We start from the raw sequence: 19,295 nt of genomic DNA, 5'->3' as shown, positions 1-19,295 counted from the left end.
TTTTCAATAAAACATCGAATTTTTAATTTTCCTTACAGCCATCCTATTCCAAGGCTATTCAAAATAGGTGTATATGCCTATACACTTTTATTTTAAGTTATTAATTTTGCTTAAAATTATCCCATTTCAAGGCTAGAAAAGATAAACGTATGTGCCCATTTATATGTATGCTACTACCCCCGAGTTATTTAGCATCAATAATTTTTATGGTGAAGAACTAAAGCAGGAATTATCATATCAAGAAACATTCATATTCCTTAGAGCAATCATATTCTAAGTAATCATGCTATATTTGTTTTAAACATATGGGCTTAACTGCGATAATTATGCAAAAACAAAAACAATAGTCGATATGCCAGAAGTAGATAAAGTAAAAACAAGTCATGATTTATTAAGGCAAATTGCCAGAACGTGTTTCCCCCGAAGGTGTACAAGCACTACCTCCTGGCTGTCCATCGTAACAGGTTAATAAGCTAAACGAATAATTCCTAAAACATAATAGCCCTAACTAATAGGCTATCTTTATTTATCGTATAGCCTGAAAGAGGCCTATGAGAGAATTACCTTGATTGGTTTACAGATAGTACTTCTTCAAGAGTTCAGCGTTCCACGCCCGCGGAAGCAACTTCCAGTCCAAATTTTCCAGATGATATGTGCCTTCCCACAAGACAGTTTTTATCTTATACGGGCCTTCCCAATTTGCCCCAAAGGCTCCATGTCCTGGAACCCTCATATTGGGCAATACCTTCCTTAGAACGAGGTCCCCAACCTGCAACGGTCAGGCTCTAACCTTCTTGTCAAAGTACTTACGGGTCCTTTGCTGGTAGGCAGCTAGCTTCAGCTGGGAGGTTGCCCGTACCTCTTCCACAAGGTCCAAATATAGCCGATGATTAATCTCATTATTCATGGGGTTATAATTATCACGCCTGAATGACCCAGAGCCTATCTCTACTGGGACCATAGCCTCAAATCCATAAGCCAAAGTGAATGGGGATTATCCAGTGGTCGTCCTGGGCGTAGTATTATAAGACCATAACACCATGGGCAGTTCTTCAGGCTTGATTATCTTATTCACCGCTTCAGTTTGCCCATTGCTTTGAGGGTGACAGACTGCAGAGAAACCCTTCTGGATCTTTAAGTCATCACAAAGCTTTCATATTTCCTTACTGTCGAATTACTTCCCATTGTCCGAGATCAACTTATAAGGGACCCCGAATCTGCACACAATGGCCCGAAAAACGAATTCCTTCAACTTGGCTGCAGTAATGGTAGCCAATGGCTCAGCCTCTGCCCACTTGGTAAAATAATCAATGACTACTACAACGTACTTTACCCCACCTTTTCCTTTAGGTAATTCCCCAATCAGGTCTATCCCCCAGACAGCAAAGGGCCACGGGCTAGTTAGGGGCTTCAAAGGTACAACAAGGTTACTATTTAGGTTAGCAAACCTTTGGCATCGATCACACGCGCGGGCAAACTCATGGGCGTCTTTCTGTAGAGTTGGCCAGTAATATCCCTGTCTCAATATCTTATGGGCAAGAGAAGTTCCTCCGACATGGTTCCCGCAAATACCCTCATGTACCTCCCGCATAATGTAGTCAGATTCGTCTCCGGCTATACACCTTAAAAGAGGCCTGTTAAAACCCCTTTTGTACAGATTTTCATTGTAGATAACATACCTCGCTGCCTTGTACTTAATCCTCCTAGCCTCATCTTTGTCAATAGGGAGTGTTCCTTTTGTGATATAGTCCAAAATGGGAGTGACCCATGACTCTTCCCTTTGGGCTTCTTCCCCCATGACCTCATCCTGAAAGATACTAGGCTGCTTTTGGATCTCCAGGGGTATTACCCCCAACAGTGTAGCCTTTCTTTGAGATCCTAGTTTAGCCAAGGCATCTGCATCCGCATTTTGTGTGCGGGGAATTTGTTCCAGGTTAACTTCCTTAAATTTACCCATCAGCTCTTCTGCATGCCTCATGTATAGGTCGGTACGGGGGCCTCTAGCCTGAAAGCCTCCTTTAATATGTCCAACCACTAGCATCGAATCACTAAACACATATAGGTTCTCAACTTTCATCTCGAGGGCCAGCTTCAATCCTGTTATTAGTGCCTCGTATTCAGCGTCATTATTGGTTACCTTGAAGCCAAAATGAATACAACTTTGGAGTTTATGCCCTTCAGGGCTAACCGGCACTATACCCGAGCCTGCTCCATTCCCATTTACAGCCCCATCAACATACAAAGTCCACCAAGGTGAGCAGTTTTCCATGGGGATTTCCATAGGTGTTGATTCAGTGACACATTTATCCCCACTTACTTCACAAGAAGAGGGTAATTCCAGGAAGAAATCGGCCAAATCTTGCCCCTTAATAGCAGTCCTGGGCTTATACTCCACATAAAATTTCCCCAGCTCGACAGCCCATTTCATCATCCTTCCCGAAGCTTTAGGTTTGTGCATAACCTGCCTTAGGGGAAATGAAGTTCTGACTTCCACCCGATGTGCTTGAAAATATGGTCTCAACTTCCTTGAGGCTAAAATTAGGGCATAGGCCAATTTTTCCATATTCGTGTACCGGGTCTCAGCGTCCAATAGTCTCTTGCTCACATAATAGACAGGTTATTGCACCTGCTCATCTTCCCGGACCAATACTGCACTGATTGAATAGTTTGAGACAGCTAAGTACAGCAGTAGGGTTTCTCCCTCCAAGGGCTTAGACAACAATGGGGGATTCCCTAGCTGTTCCTTGATTTTGGTGAAGGCCTCTTCACATTCGGTTGTCCACTCAAAGTTCTTTCCCTTTTTGATAGCTGAGAAGAACTCCTTGCATTTGTCCGATGACTTAGAGACAAATCAGTTTAAGGCCGCTATCCTCCCCGTAAGGCTCTGCACCTCTCGAACATTCCGAGGGGATCTCATTTCTAATAGCACTTTGATTTTAGCGGGGTTTGCCTCAATACCCCTGTGGTTCACTATGAATCCCAAAAATTTCCCCGACTCTACCCCAAATACACACTTTTGGGGGTTTAGCTTCATCCTGAATTATCTTAATATGTCAAACATTTCTAAAAGGTGTATTACATGATCTCTTGCCACCTTTGACTTTACTAACATATCGTCCACGTATACCTCCATGGTTTTCCAATTTGGTTCTTGAACATCATATTGACTAGCCTTTGATATGTAGCCCCAACATTAACCAGGCCGAAGGGCATTCCAATATAGCAATATAGCCCTCTGTCAGTAATGAACGATGTTTGTTCTTGATCCAGCTCATACATAGGGATTTAATTATACCCCGAATACGCATCCATGAAGCTCAGAAGGGCGTGACCTACCGTTGAATCCACTAGCTGATCAATACGAGGTAATGGAAAACTATATTTTGGGTAGGTCTTATTCAAATCAGTGAAGTCCACACATGTACGCCATTTTCCATTAGGCTTCTTAACCAAGACAGGATTCGCCAGCCACATGGGGTAGAATGATTCCCTTACTAGGACGGCTTTCAATAGTCGGTCGACTTCTTCTTTCAGAGCTGAAGCCCTTTCTCCACTCATAGCCCTTCTTTTCTGACTTACAGCCCTCTTATCGGAGTCAATATTCAGATGGTGACACATGACTTTAGGATCCACCCCTATCATGTCAGAATTACTCCATGCAAAGACATCCAGGTTCTTCTTCAAGAACGATGTCAGGGCTATTTACAATTCAGCACTTAGCTGTTTTCCAATTTTGAGTTCCTTTGTCGGATTAAAATCATCTACCATAACCGAGACGGTGTCTCCAGCTACACCTGCCTTTTCACTCGATTCCGGCATTCGAGGATCAAGGTCTATTTCCACCCCAGGTTGAGCCTCTTTAGTTTCCTCTTTCTCGGGTAAAACATCACTGGCATCAAGGTTTTCAAGATCACTGTCATTGACCTCTTCAACTACCCCCTCCACCAGGGGTTCTATAACTTCGGTGATTTTCCCAATTTGCGGGGCCTCCAACAAGAGTACTTCTTTACGGGTACCTACCCCCTGAAAAGAGGCAACATCCGTGTATGGCTCCTCACCGGGGTGTTGCACAATCATAATTGCATTGCAAGATTCTCTTTTTGACTTTACTTTCCACTCTTGAGGGGTATTTCCATTTTTCTCATTAGACGGCTCTAAGTATCGGTAACACTCTTCACTTGAACCCCCATTAAACAGATGCCTACTTGCTCACATAGCCATATGCAGAGCTCTGTTATAACATTCCCTAGAGTCTGCATGGCAGCCCTTTACCCATCCAATTCCATTAGGGGTAGGAAATTTTATAGAGAAGTGATGAATAGACGTAATAATTCTCATTTCCCTTAGCAGAGGTCTGCCAATAATCCCATTATAGGAGATATCTTCATTTACCACCACGAACTCGGTGATTCACGTGGCTGTCTGAGGCTCTTCCCCCAAGGTAACAGGCAATTTAATTCGCCCCACCACCAAGACGGGGGGCCAGTAAATCCGTACACATCATTATAGTAGGGTAATAATTCATTGTCTACTAGCCCCATTTTCTGGTAAGTGCTATAGGCTAGGATGTTGACGGAACTCCCATTATCCACCAGCATTCTGTATACATTAATCCCTCCAATTAAAGCATTCACGACTAAGGCGTCGTTGTGGGGGTGATGCACGCGTCGGGCGTCTGCCTCCCTGAAGGTTACGTCAGCTGATTCCCCCTTAACGTACTTGGGAGGCCTTTCTGACAGGTTGCAGACATTAGTGAGAATTGTCCCCCTTGCCTCGCGAGCATATTTTTTCATGGAATTTCGGCTTGAGCCACCAATGTAAGGACCTCCAATGATAGTATGGATGCTTTTGGCCCTTACGGTTCTCTCGGGATTTCCTTTTTCCCCTTCTCTTCCCGCCTTATCATCTTTATACCTTTTAGCTTCTTCAGCTACAAATTTCGTCAGAAACCCTTTTCTGATCAGATCCTCTATGTGGTCTTTTAAGTGACGACATTCCGCCGTCTCATAGTCCATTAGCATCATGGAAAGCACAATATCGAGCCATATCCTTCCTTCCAGGTGGCCCATTTCAGGCTGGTTTACAGAAAATGCCACTTTTGTTCCCAACTTCAAGGATATGCCCTATTGGGGCAGTTAAGGGGGTATACTCCGTATACCTAGCAGCCTCTCTTTTGGCGGGATATTTATAACTCGCTCTCCTTTGAGAGCCCGCGATATTCACCGTAATTGGGGCTTTCTTATCATCCTTTTCTGACTTCTCCGCCTGGTTTCCACTATACGGGGTCGTCCCGTATGAGGTCCTACGAGCATACCCCCTTTCTTTGGGGCTATAGGACCTGTTCCTCTTATTTTTACCCCAATTTCACGAGCCTCCTGGGTTATTGTCCATTTTGAGTTTAGCCAGAGTTTCCTCCACCACCTTGTGGGGCTCTGCCTTGGCATAGAAGGCTGCCAGAGTCTTTGGCTCTCGTTGCTGCAGTTCTTTCCAGAAATCCGTTCCTGGCTTAACCCCGACTATCAGAAAATTCTTATAAGTCTCTTCCGAGGCTTTCCTTACTTTGGATACTTCGTCGTTAAAACGCTTCAGGTACTCGTTCAAAGTCTCATTATCCTTTTGCTTGATATTTGCCAGCGTATTGGCAGGTGGGGCGTATGCTACCGATGCCCGGAATTGGGACAGGAACATTTCGCTCATTTGCCTCCAGGACCTAATTGAATTAGCTGGAAGCCTCTTAAACCACTGGTGAGCGTTATCCCTTAGTGTAGCAGCCAGTAAAGGGCACTTAGTCAAGTCATTAATTTGGTATACCTCAATTTCCGTGTTAAAGTGGCTCAAATATTCCGCGGGGTCCGTGATTCCACTGAACTTTAAGTCCCCTACCCCCTGTAAGAACGCGGAAGATGAGAGTCTCTCACTCTTCTGGTGAAGGGGGACGTGACAGTCAAATTAGAGCGTGCATGCTTTTCGGCCTTTAACCTTCTCAGGGCTACCCTCAAGTCCTTCACCTTATATTGCTTGTCTTCTCCATCCGAGAAGAGACTACCTCAGCATCTGAGTTATCAGTGGAATCCCCACTGGAGGGTATCACAGAATTATGATGAGAGCTAGCACTGTGCTCCTCCTCTTCCACAACCGGGGTCTTTACTGAACGGGATCTTCGGTCCTGGGTATGAGACCGAGAACCTGATTTCTCCCTCTGAGAAGCCCGGGAGACTGTTTTTTCTCTTTGAAACCCCTTCGAGGCTGATTTCTCTGTTTTTTTTCGCCATTCAGCTCTATCTCGCGTCTCCATCAGCTTATAACGCATGTCCTTGTTACTCAACTTCTTCCCCATCCTATCAAACACGCTGATGCTACGCGTGGGGGAGCCCTCAGACTCGCGATTAATTCAAGCACGATATCACGCCCTCATTCTAGCGCCAGAAATGTTGTGAGAGGAATTTGGTACAACACTTTTTGGAGGAAATCGCTGAAATAACGGGAAGCACGCCTCGATTTAGGCCTGATCGACGGCCTATTCATGACAGCTATATACGCCTAACTAGCCGGAATCTGGTGGCAAGCAAGGCTGCGTTTGGACTGAATTTGCAAGGTTCCCGAGATGTGGTGACTGAATAATTCCTACTCAATCATAGACATACTCGAGAGATATCACTGTATGCTTCTACTCAATTATTAGTAGAGAAACGTGTATGTGTGTAACCCCACAAATGGCCTACATATCCTATATTTATAGGAATCAAGTTCACATATAGTTCTAGTTGCTGTAGAACTCCTTATCAGATCTGCCAACCACGTTTTTGCCTAAGCCTAGGGCTGTTCTTGATCCTTATCCAGCTAGGTTTAAGCTAAGATAAGAGAGTCCTACTTCTAATACACCACTAACCTTTACTTACCCATGTAATTATTGTATTTATCAACCATATATATGTATATTCCATACATGTATTAAGTTAATCCGTTTATAGGTAGTTGTAAGTTGCTAGGAATCGTTTCCTTCTTACTGTCCCATTCTAGAATCTGTTTTTGACTACAACACTGCAACTGCAGGCCTCCTACCATCATCTGCATAGTCCCAGCTAAATAGCATACGCTGAAGACCCTAGTGTCTTGGCATACCCCAGAAACCCTAGGGTATTAGGCATACCCCAGAAACCCTAGGGTATTAGGCATCCTCAAAGTATGCTTCTAGCCCTCCTTTGCTAATACCCCTTCAGTAAGACAATCCCCATCTTGCGTATACCCCCACAACAGTAATACACTCGGGTCCAATACCCCTGCTTTGCCATCCACAAAGCCCATTTCCCTCTATGGGTCATAAATCCGGCCCACAGTTGATTTTAGGAACAACATAACCTATGCAATCTTAAAATCAACTTTGAAAAATAAAAAAAAGTCGCGTAATAGGTGGTGGAGTTTACAAGTAGTATTTTTTAAAATGAAACTTGAAAAAGTGTATTTTCAAAAATAAGCTTTAAACTGACAGTATTTTCAAAATATTTTTTTTAAAAATACGATATATTTGAAAACATCTCTATTTTTTGTCAAGTTAGTGATATTATTGAAATGGTATTTAAAAATAATAATAATGTCTATAATATTTTATTGATATTTAGAGTGGTGTTTACTAAAAATAATTATATTTCAATTAAAAAGTAAATTTTAGCGAAGATCAATACTATACAGATTATTTTAGTTTGATTCTAGTCTTGTGTTAGTCCGGATAATAAATTGTATACCTTACTTTTTATTAGTCTAAGACTCATTATACCGACCTAATCCAACTAATTATATTTACATTTATTTTAGTTTGATTTTTTCAAGCCCGGATCAATGGTAAAATTTTTTATGTTAGCTCGGTTAAAAGTACATAATTTTAAGTTTTAGTTGATCTTTTTTTTGAGGAAGTTTTAGTTGATATTTTTTTTATTATTTTAGTTTTTCTTTATCCTCTGCCAGTTGTATAAATTTTGTTACCCCGATATATTGATTTATTTTAGTCTGACGTTATTATCATGACTAACGAATAATCTTTCATTTCGTTTTACTAAAATGGTATGGATATTTTAAAAATTGAAAAATGCGTATAATTATATTTTGCCTATTAGGGGCAGATCTCGTTATCTCACTCATTTTTAAGCCTACATTATATTTGACAACCAATTAGGTAGACTTTAATTTTATTTTAGCCCGAATCAATAATAAAAAAATTATCTTTAGTTTAGTTTTTTATTTTAAGTTTTAAACAATAAGACTCTTTAGAAATATTAAAATAATGAAAATCTAAATACGTGTTTATATCGTATTTTAGGTCCAAATAATAAATATTAAATAAAAAACTCGAGGGCTTTGGTCCTTTATAACATGTTCCTAGCGTAAGTTTTTTGGATAATTGGTATATATATATATATATATATATATATATATATATTTCTAAAAAAATTTAAGTTACTGTTATAACTAGTGTTTTTACCCGTACTACGAACCGAACCACAATCGACCTACAATTATTAATTGTATTTTCAATAAAATAATACTAAAAGAGGATAAATATTTAGATGTTAGTCTCAAAATATTTTTCATGGAAATATGAGCAAAGCGTATAAAAAACTTAATCTTTACATTTATTTAATATCTTCTTATTTTATTTTTAAATTAAGAAATTCAATATCTAAATATTTAATAAAATAAACAAACAAATCAATGACTACCTTAGAAAACTCTTCTTGAATTACATATCTGCGTCTCTAAACTCACAATAGAAACAAATATTGTTAATATTAGAAAATTTATGAAAAATTTACACATTCTCTTTTTTTTTTTCAACAATAGGTACCCCGCCTGTTCTCTCATTCTTCATCATCCATCGCCTCTCTATCATTCTTCATCATATACAATTTGATTTTACTATATTATTTATGAAGAAGTATATATTTATTAAAGAAATTATAAAAGTTAACAAAATGTTACAATAATTTGTATTGATTACTTTTAAAGTTACAATCAATTAATTATAATGAGTTTAGTTTGCTACTCATTTTACTTTTTGGTTAATTGAAGAATCATGAACATGCTTTTTGGTTAAGTTAATTCATCTATTTCTCTAGATATCAACAATTTGACATAATTTCATCATGAAAAATTATAGTTTATTTTTATTGATTCAGATTTCTTAGATACCGGATTGAAAATTGATTTCGTTTGTAACATATGCAACCAAAACCAACTCAAAAAAGAATGCAATAAATGCAATCGAATAAACCCCAAATCAACATTCAGAAAATTAAAAAAAAGTTACATTTTGAGTTGTAAAGTTGCAGAACGTATTTTTCAAAATAAACTTAAATGTATTTTTTTTCATTAACTTTCAAGAGTACCATTTTTCAAAAAAAAAGAAGATGTTCAAGAAATGTGTTTTTTGAAGAAAACAAACCCCTCTCAAAATTATCAATTTTCTCCTTTATATAATTCTGATAATGTTATTTTTATTATTTTTTAAGTTAGATACGCAAATTATACTTGCTAGATCTTCGAATAAATAGATGATAATCATTGAATAAAAAATGGATATTTTACGTTTTCATCATTTCAACCAAACCAAAGGTAGGTATCCAATATAGAATAAAATCTTAAATGTGAAATTCGTAACTGTCTCTTTTATTAAATTTTGGATAATTTTAATTCGATAGTTCTTTTTAAACTATCGCTATATTAAAGATTATTTCATGAGTTTTGTGTGGATGTAAAATCGCTAAAATCTGATTTCTATAACTCACGTTAATAATTAAATAAAATAAAATTAAATATGTTAAAAATATTATGCTTGAAAATTTATCCTTTTTATTTGTTTCAACTCAAATTCAATTCTTCTTTTATTTAACTATTTTAAAGTACCGTTTGATTTTGAAATAAATCGATGATAACTGTTTGATTTAAAAGAAAGTAATATTTATACTTTCATGATTTAAACAAAAAAAAAGGTATTCTAAATGTAATCGAATAAGTAATGCAAAATTTATAATTGTCTTTTCACTTTGGTTTCTGAAAAATTTTAATTGGATAATATTTTTTAAACCATGTCTTAATTAAATATTATTTTGTTAGGTTCGTGTGGTCTGTAAATTTGTCAAAATATGATTTATAGAACTCATGATATAGCCGATATAAATTAAACGAAACCCGAGTAATCAAAGTGTGAGAAAAAAATATTTGTACACTCGTAATTATTTTAATTAAAAAATATATGTATATTGTTGACATGTAAAATATGTGTTATTCATCAACAATCAATTTAGGTTGATTTATAGAAAGATCGCGGGGGGAGGGGTTGATTAAAAGTAAAATCTTCACAAAAATTTGAATATGGGAATTAGAAACTAAACAAATATTTTTAAAATTTTCAGGTGGTTAATTTTTGACTAGCCACCTGATGTTTATATTGAAGAAATTATTCGTATGATTACAAAGTAATCTCATAGATGCAATTTATAGTGTTTCATTCAAGAAGGGGTATTTCTCTTTCGCTCTTGAGATTGTAAATCTATTTCTTAAGTGATACATCTGCTTCAACTTGGTTTATATACCACCAAGTTATAATGTTTGCTAGACAATACATAACACAGTCTTCAAGTCCAAAATTGCTTCTGCATTCTTTCCCGTGATGCTTGACAAATGAGGCTAGATTTTATTTTAATATCACTACAAAAAATTTAAACTTGGGAGATTTTATTTCATATGTGCTATGTAAGTATGCTACTTATATAGCATTTTATAAATAAACGATAAGCAAGGTGATAAAAAAGAAACTAAAATACATAAAAATTAAAAATAAAATGCTACCATAGCGGTTTATACGTGAGCGTTATCCAAGAGACTTGTTACATAGTGTTTATACATATTTTATGCAAAAAAACATATTTTAAGTCAATTTTTAATTATTTATCTATTTATTTTAGTAGTAATTAAGAACTTTTTCAAGCATTATGTTAGTAAAAGTATCCTAAAATCATTTTAATTTAAATTAGTTAAGCAACATTGTGTCGGTGTAAGAAATGTAATCACTTCAATATATTGTATTTGTATGTCCACCGAGAACAAATTTCTATGTATCTGTAGGTTCACAGTCAATGTCTCGGTTTAAAAAATTCATGAAAATTTCACGCGATTTCAGGGTATGATTTGTTCTTTGCGATTTCAAATTCCTAATATTTATTCTCTGTATTTTGTTTATTGGCAGCAATCTGGAGGGTGTGTCGAGCGGCCTAACCTATATGAAGATTTTCCTTCTAATTGAATATACTTCAATTCAATTTGTAAGTGTAAGATTTTGGGGTTCTCTAATTTAGGCTTTATAATTGGTTCTTCACTATCCGGGTCTGATTTCCTGAAGAAAAATTAAGTTGATTTATGCAAAATTATGGTAAGTCACACTATTTAGTAATAATTTCTTTAATACTCTGTTTTGTATAATTCCAGTTTTTAGGTTTATCTGTTGTGTTTTTGTCCTAACCTATTTGTGAGCACAAATTTTGTTTTAATATGTGATCTTATTAACTCTTACACGAATCAACAAAATATTGTTCAATCAATGCTTAATTGATGTCTGGTTTACCACAGAATATGTGTGATGGGTACTTGGCTCACGAGATAAATGTAGTATATACCAGAAAATAGTTTGAATATATACTCAGTAAATGATCATGCTTACCATTTATGAATTATAATGTATATATGTGTGCCAGGTGATGGTGATGGATTGACAACATCATGGTCTAAACCTCTATATTTGGTTGGTGACTGACACATTACAGTACACAATGTGTTCCCAGAGAATTAGATTTTGGCCTGACCGTGCTTATACTCATAAAGTGATTAGTGTTTCCTGAAAGCATGCCATGTTGTAGTTTTCTGAGTCTGGTGTCTATATGCTACTTAAGATTCTTATTATTAACTAATTTGACTATATATCTAATATGAATGCACATAAACTGTTTTGATTTCTTTGGGGCCAAATTTTAATTATAGTGTTTTACTTTTTCACAGATAGCGAAGGGGACTAACAATATTCATGTGTATAAAGCTCAAGATAGGGACACTAGTAAGATTGTTGCTCTTAATAAGGTTCACTTTGATTCATCAATCGGGAGTGTAAAATTTATGGCACAAGAGACCAGAATTTTAATGATGCTTGATCATCATGACACTGTGAAGCTTAAAGGATTGCGACATCTAAGATGCAGTATAGTAGATATTTAGTTTCTGATTTTATAGTGATTATTTATCAAAAATTATTTATCGCAATGAAAGATTAAATGGGCTACAGGTTAGATATTGTCCAGTTGACTCCGAGAACTTCCATATATTAAATTAAATGCAAGAATTACTATATTTCTAATGTAGAATTTTTCCCACTGCAATATATCACGTTAAATGCTAAATGGACCAACTGCTGGATGGACTGCAATTCCGTCATGAGAGAGGAATATTAAACTGCGACATCATGGGAGAAAGTTTATTAATTGATAGATACGGGATGCTAAAAATTACAGATTCCGGGCTAGCAAATTTATACAACCTTGATAAAAAGAAGCGACTACCAAGCTGAGTTTTGACAATTTAATACCGTACACCAGAATTACTATTAGGTACAATAGACTACGGACCTGAAATCGATATTTGGATTTCAAGATGTCTTATGGAAAATATATTTTTGGGAAGGCTAGTAATGCCTGGTAGGAATGAGGTAATATATATATAAGTTTGATTTAATGTATTGCTATATTCAATTTTATGAAATTCTTGTGTTTAGGTTGAGCAACTACATAGAATATTTAAGCTGTGTGGTACACTATCAAATGAATACTGGAAAAAGGTGAAGATGGAAAAACATTTAGACCACCTGTTACCCAATAACAAGATAATTGTTTAGGGCGGCTGAATATAATTATCTAAATAATTTGATATAAGGATATAAGAACATGTTAGGTAATAAATCACACAGAGGGGGTCAATGTGTTTTTGTGTTTTTCAGCTTTTCTTGAAGTGTTTATGGTGATGAACAAAGTAAATTGAAATCTTGTAGTGAAATGTGTTAGTACTAAATTTAAACAGATAAAAATAGTGAACACACATCTTTCAAAACTCACTTAATTTTATATTAAAATTAAGAATATCTTGCTATAAAATTTCTAGGCTCTTTGTTGATAAAGAGCTTAGCTTCTTCCTTGAGAGAATACACGATTTCTGATCTAATTTGTTACTTCTAAACAAAGCATCCAGTGTTTACTTTATAGAACAGTAAACACTGGTTTTTACACAACATGAAATAGCATGTATTAAACCCTATTTTTGGATAATCAAATCTTTCTATTTCTGGCTTAGTGAATCTTTGCTAATCTTGCACGCCTGTGACTTTACTCTGCCAGGTAATCTTGGCCTTTGATCTTGTACTCTTCAAGCTGCTTTTTGTAGACTTGTCAACCCAACTGATTGGATTGTTTGTTGATTGATAATCTTGGATGTTTAACTGGTCTGCACTTTGTACTTTGAGTTTTACCTCGAGATCTCCAGTTTGATATATAGAGAACTTGACATCTCGATAAGTATATTGGCTTATTGAGATATCTCATCACTCTATAGTTATTTTGACTTATCGAAGTCTATGAGTTATCTATATAATAATTTGGCTTGTCGAGATCTCTCATCTCCATGTCTACACTTTGACTTATCGATATCTCTGAGTTCTCTAGTGACAGATTGGCTTATCGATATCTCAGAGATCTCTAGTGACATTTTAACTTATCGATAACTCAGAGTTCTCTAGTGAAGAAATGACTTGTCGATATCTCCATTCTTCATGTCTTCCATTTGGCTTGTCGATATCTCTAGGTTCTCTAGTAGCTTTTCTTGACTTCTCGATAAGTCATTTTGGAGTTCTCGAAAGACTTCTCTATAACACAAAATCTGTGACTTGTATACTTCTTAACTTAGAATGTTTTTCACAAAACAGATTTATTCAACTACAAGCTTCTTCATACTTTCTCTGAGGCATGATCTTCATGATCTTCTTCCAGAGCTTATTCTTAGGCTTGAGAGTGTTCATAGAAAAATAATCCAGTCTAGTCTATTTACATTTTACAGACTTAAGTGGTACAATACATAATGCAAACATAGATTACCATATAACTTACTTAGGGTTGTCAATTTGACTTAGTCTTTTTATTGTATAGGCCACTCAGTAAATTAATCCTAAATTTTGAGAATGTGCTAGCTTTGACATTTAGAAATCTTCCATCCTTGGAAATTCTGCTCATACCTTTTGCCTTGATTTCTTCTGATCTTTTAATGTACATTTCTATTTCTTCATCATACTTCCTCTTCCTCTTCTCATATTCAGCCTTGTTTCTTGCTCTTCTTTCCTCCCTTACTATCAACCATTCAGCTAAAACAGATCTCCATGCCCTGGTTGCAGTGTCCTTGTCCTTTAGTAAGCTTATCACTCTCTTAATTTCTGTGGGTGAAAAGGTGTCTATTAAGTTGCTTCCAAGAAATGTGAAGGACCCATCTTCATAGTAGATTCTTACTTCCCCTTAGTATTACAACCCAAACTCTGACTATTTCCTCAGCTAGTTGTTGAAAGTAGTCTTTACTGAATTGCATCAGTTTAGAGGTAGAAAATCACTTTGCTTGTAACAATTCCAGATGGCCCTCTCAGTAACTTGCACTTTTTCAGTATGCTTAGCTTTCTTAGTTTTCCTCCCAACAGACTTGTAGTGAACTTTGAGTGATGGCTTGACAGAAGGTAGGTTTGTGATTTTCTTGAGAAATGTTTGGCTTGAGGTGATTGGTATTTTTCAGAAAGGTATTAGCAGTTTACTTGTGCAAGTATTTAGGATTTGAGGTTTGAGGTGGTTTGGTATTTGAGTTTGTTGGCATTGAGGGTTGAGCTTGGTTAATTTGGATTTTTAGGGATTGTTGGTGTGGTCCTGAACTGTCTTCATTCTTCTTCTTTCTTCTCTAATCACCTCTCTTTTTCTCCTCCTTCTTCTTATCTTTACTTCCAGCTGCCTTAGAGGATTGACTTGGATTTGAGCCAGAAGGTTTTTGATCATCTTTCTTCTGCTCATCATCATCCAAGTCATCCTTATTGATTGGAATTTTAGGCAAGTTGGCTTCAGGGTTCCTCAGATATCTCCCCAACAGCTTAACCATTTCTTCATCTTCAACAGTCTTATTTTTTTTGACTTTCAAATCAGACTCCAGAATCATGATGAGCTTTTTGTTGCCATGACACATTGCTTAGGGATCTGAAAGTGTTTGCAATGTTTGGTGGTAGCACAAATGTATGTCACTTCCTTACTTGGCTATAGATATGCTTCTGGAAAAGCAACCACTTGAGCATTCTTTAATTTAGTTAGCAAGAGAGTGTCTTCATGAGTCACTCTTTTGACTTTGTTTATCAGAATGTCCAGCTCAAATGCCCTTCTAGAGATAAGATAGTTAAGGGACACCTGTATACACCTGTCTCCCCCTGAGTCATTTATATTGACCACAATCCTTCTTTCCTGAAAATTGTCCTTTGTCACTAAGATCACCCTTATAGAGTTTATTTTCCTGTCCAAGGCCGTCTTGTAAGTGAAGAAATTGTTATTTAGAGAAGCCCTGAGAGCCTTGAGCAATTCATCAAATTCCCTTCTCAGACTAGGTACCTTAGCTGCTCTGATAAGTCTCTCCATTCCAATATCAACATTTTGAGATTTGCTCTTGTCAGCAGCTTGGACAATTTGAGTAGATGATCTTAATAGCCTAGCCTCTATCTCCCCCTTAGTCTTGTTGGCAGGCATGATAAGAGGAGTACGAATTTCAGGCCTCACAGCTTCTGGAAGTGCATGAAGAGGTATGTTAAGCTTTCCGATGATATCTCCCAAAGCTATAGCATTTACATTTGTAAGTGCTTGTGGGATTCCACTAAGGTCTGAATGTCTGCCTGTTGACTCTGCATTAATATAGTGAGATCATGCACTTGAGCTGTGAGGTTTTCATTTGACGTTTGCAAGGTGGAAACTTGATTTTGAAGGTCCTGAATTTTGAGATTGTAGATGTAGAAGTAGGTGGTTGAGAGCTTGTAGATACTGAAGAGCCAAAAGTTGCTTCCACAACTTGTTTGATACCATCCATGAGCAGTGCAGAAGGCTCATATCTGCTTTGGTAAGCTGGTCCAACTTGATCTTTGTGTCATTTGAATTGGTGATTTGCTGTTGAACCACTTCATGAAGAGAAATGAAAGATTGTCTGAGATTTTTGACATCTTTGTCCACAGAAGTCAGATCAAGCCTTTCCATTTGGTCAGCAAAATGTTGAAACTTTGAGGTGATCTTGACTTGGGAAGGTATGATTTTATCCATCTTCTCCTTCACCAGCTTTCTTATCTTGTCTTCATAACCAGTCAACTTGATTTCTAGAGCTTTTCCAAAGAGATGGAAAGCTTTGAGTTGTGCTTTGGAGACATCATTGATTGCATCATAAACCTCTCTAGGAGTTAAAGCTTTAGCATTGCTTCCCAAAATAGTTAGATAATCTTCCCTGAATTTAGCCAAAACATCCTCCATCTCCAGACTGTAGTCCTTGTTTAGCCAAGCATCATAATTTCCATCATGTTCAGCTTTATTAACAATTTTATCTTGTTGTTTTTGGACATCTGTTTGATATAAGAGCATTATGTCTTGGTAATCCTGGTTAGACATATCTGAGGTTAGCAGCTGTTGGGAGATTTGAGCAAGTCCAGACAACTGATCCACTAGAAGATCATCCACAGTTGTTGGTTGAGCTTCAGTTGTATGCAACCATTAGGAGATGAGGTGTGGTTGTTGAGATTGAGAGGTTGAGGGTTGAAGTGTAGGGTCAGAACCACCTGTGAAAGGAGTCATAGTTTGACTCACAGATTGCTCTGTGGTTATGACAGTATGTTGTTCCTCACCAGTTGTGGGAACTTCTATTTGAATTGGAGGGGATTTGACTGTGCTACTGTCATTTGCAACAGCCTCAAACCCTTGTGTGACTTGCACCACACTGTCACTTAAAGGTGCTATACTTGCCTCCTCCATGATAGGATCATTGGCAATTGTAATCCTAGCATCAATTGCTAATGCAATTTTTGCTAGAGTTTTGAGGGGAGTTGTTCCTGGAACACGAACCTCCAATTGAATTGGAGAGGATTTGGATAGCTCCCCCTCAGGAATATTACCCTCAAACCTTGGAGTCTGTGAAGACTGATTTGCATATGAAGGTGCATTTGTGACCTCCATGGGGTCTTCAGTAAAAACTGATGAATCCCCCATGGTTTTGATGATTTCATCAAGGTCTGCCCCAGCTAGTAGCCTTTCACCATCTAAATGAGGTGTCTGGGTGGTGAGCAAGGTTTCTTGAACCAAGTCACTTGAATGGGGTTGTACTTGAGTATTAGATTCAAGTACAGTGTGACAAGAATAAATTTGAGAGATAAGTAAAGTTTGATCATGAGTGAGTGTTGGCAGCTCCCCCTGAGTGAATGAGGGAGCTTCAATAAATGTGCTCTCACTGTGTGTGCCATCCTTATTTCTTCTTTCATACACTAGAATTTGATCTAGTGCAGGTGAAGACTCATTACAAGATGTATTGAGGAGAATGATCTTTTCAATAGAAACACCCTGTTGAGAGAAAGTCTATAGAATCTATTTTGGCCCCATTTGTAGAACTGCATTCTTTTGAGAGGATGCAGAGGTGTCTATAGTGGTCAACTTAGTTTGTTTAACATTCTTTAACTTTCTGACCAAGAGTGACTCAGTTGGTATTTGTTCCTCACTACTCTTATTCATTACAGTAAGGGTTATCTTCTTTCTCTTCTTTTTACTCACTTCATCCTTTTGAGAGGATGAAGTGGTTGGTTTCCTAGCTGCTATTGGTTTTGAAGAATTGGTCTCAGCTTGGGAAGGCTCATGTTGGTTTTCCTGTATTTGTACTTCTACAGGTTCAGGGACCATAGCTGTACTAGATTGAGCATTTGATCTCATGTCAGACATAGGGTAAGGGTAAGTCTTAAACCTCTCCATCATGAATGAAGTGATTTTCAGACTTACAGTTACCTTGTTCTTTGTAGTAAGTGAGCCAAATATGATTTTGGACAATGGCTTACAATTGCCTATTTTAGTGTTGTCTATACCATTCATCAAGTGTATATCTGATACTTTATGATGTAAAGTAGACATAATAAATCTAGGAAAGAAAATTTGCTTACCTCTAGCAGATTGAGGTATAGTGTGCCTGACTGCAAGTTCTTCCAGGATCAATAGACCAATATTCATCTGTCTGTTGTGGGCTATTGAGAACACCAACTTCTGTACCACACTTGAGATGTTGTCATATCCTATCTTCCTGCATGTGAAGGCCCTTACTATAGAATCAAACACAAAGGACCACTCCTTCCTTAGGTTTGTTCTGTTCAAACTTTCCAGGTTGATTCTTCCACCATAGTTGATGAAATCCATGAACTCAGCTAGTTCATCCTGTGCACATCCACTAGATTTCCAGTTGGAAGATCTAAAGCTGCATTCACATCTTGCTTATTGAACTCTATTTGTTGGCCTCCAATTGAGCAAGTATAGGACTGGTTTAACATCAGTGAAAGCAAGATAGTTGGTTCCTTGTTTTGGGATTTTAGCTCTAACAATATTGAGTGCCATTGTTGTTGAGTAAAAGTGAATGGGTAAGAAGAATTAGTGAGAAAAGATTTGAATTGAAAGAGAAATCAGTTTTGAATTGAAAAAGCTAGGTCACTTAGAGTTCTCGAAGGCGTAAGTATATGTGTATCAAGATGTCTGGGTATTTATAGTAAAAGTAAATGACTTGTCGAGAACTCAAAAATAGACGTTTGGAGTTTGTCTATCGAGAAATCATTTTAAGAAGTGAAATGCATATCGATAAGTCATTTTGTTTTATTCTTGTAGAGAACTAAAACATAAGCTTATCGAGATGTCAAATAAATACCCAGCTTATCCAAAGTGGACTGAGTTGATTCTAATTTTTATTTGAATAAATCAAAATAAAATCAGAATGATTTTGTCGAAAGTATTTTACCAAAATAATTTATTGGATTAAATTATTTTAGTTCTGAGTTATTTATAAGTCTAAAATTAAACTTGTAGAGAACTCAGTGAATTAACACTTATAGAGAACTCTACAATGACTTATCGATAAGTCATAATAAAGCTTATCGAGAAGTCACTCGAGAAGTCAGGAAATTGACTTATCGAGAACTC

The 19,295-nt window shown here is 36.9% G+C and overlaps 1 protein-coding gene across 1 annotated transcript; it reads right to left on the bottom strand.

Moving 5' to 3' along the window:
- Positions 1–1,174: 1,174 nt before the first annotated feature.
- On the bottom strand, positions 1,175–2,563 carry LOC141718555 (uncharacterized). Its single transcript, XM_074520936.1, has one exon. The coding sequence runs from the start codon at positions 2,561–2,563 to the stop codon at positions 1,175–1,177; it is 1,389 nt and encodes a 462-aa protein (XP_074377037.1).
- Between the last annotated feature and the right edge of the window lie 16,732 nt (positions 2,564–19,295).

This window comes from Apium graveolens, chromosome 4 (assembly GCF_009905375.1).
Source record: "Apium graveolens cultivar Ventura chromosome 4, ASM990537v1, whole genome shotgun sequence".
Lineage (NCBI taxonomy): Eukaryota > Viridiplantae > Streptophyta > Magnoliopsida > Apiales > Apiaceae > Apium > Apium graveolens.
This window is presented reverse-complemented; position numbering and strand designations above follow the sequence as displayed.

What these genes read in the sequence shown, in the direction of transcription:
- LOC141718555 (XM_074520936.1), bottom strand. Translation starts at nt 2,563, where the DNA reads ATGGAAAAATTGGCCTATGCCCTAATTTTAGCCTCAAGGAAGTTGAGA.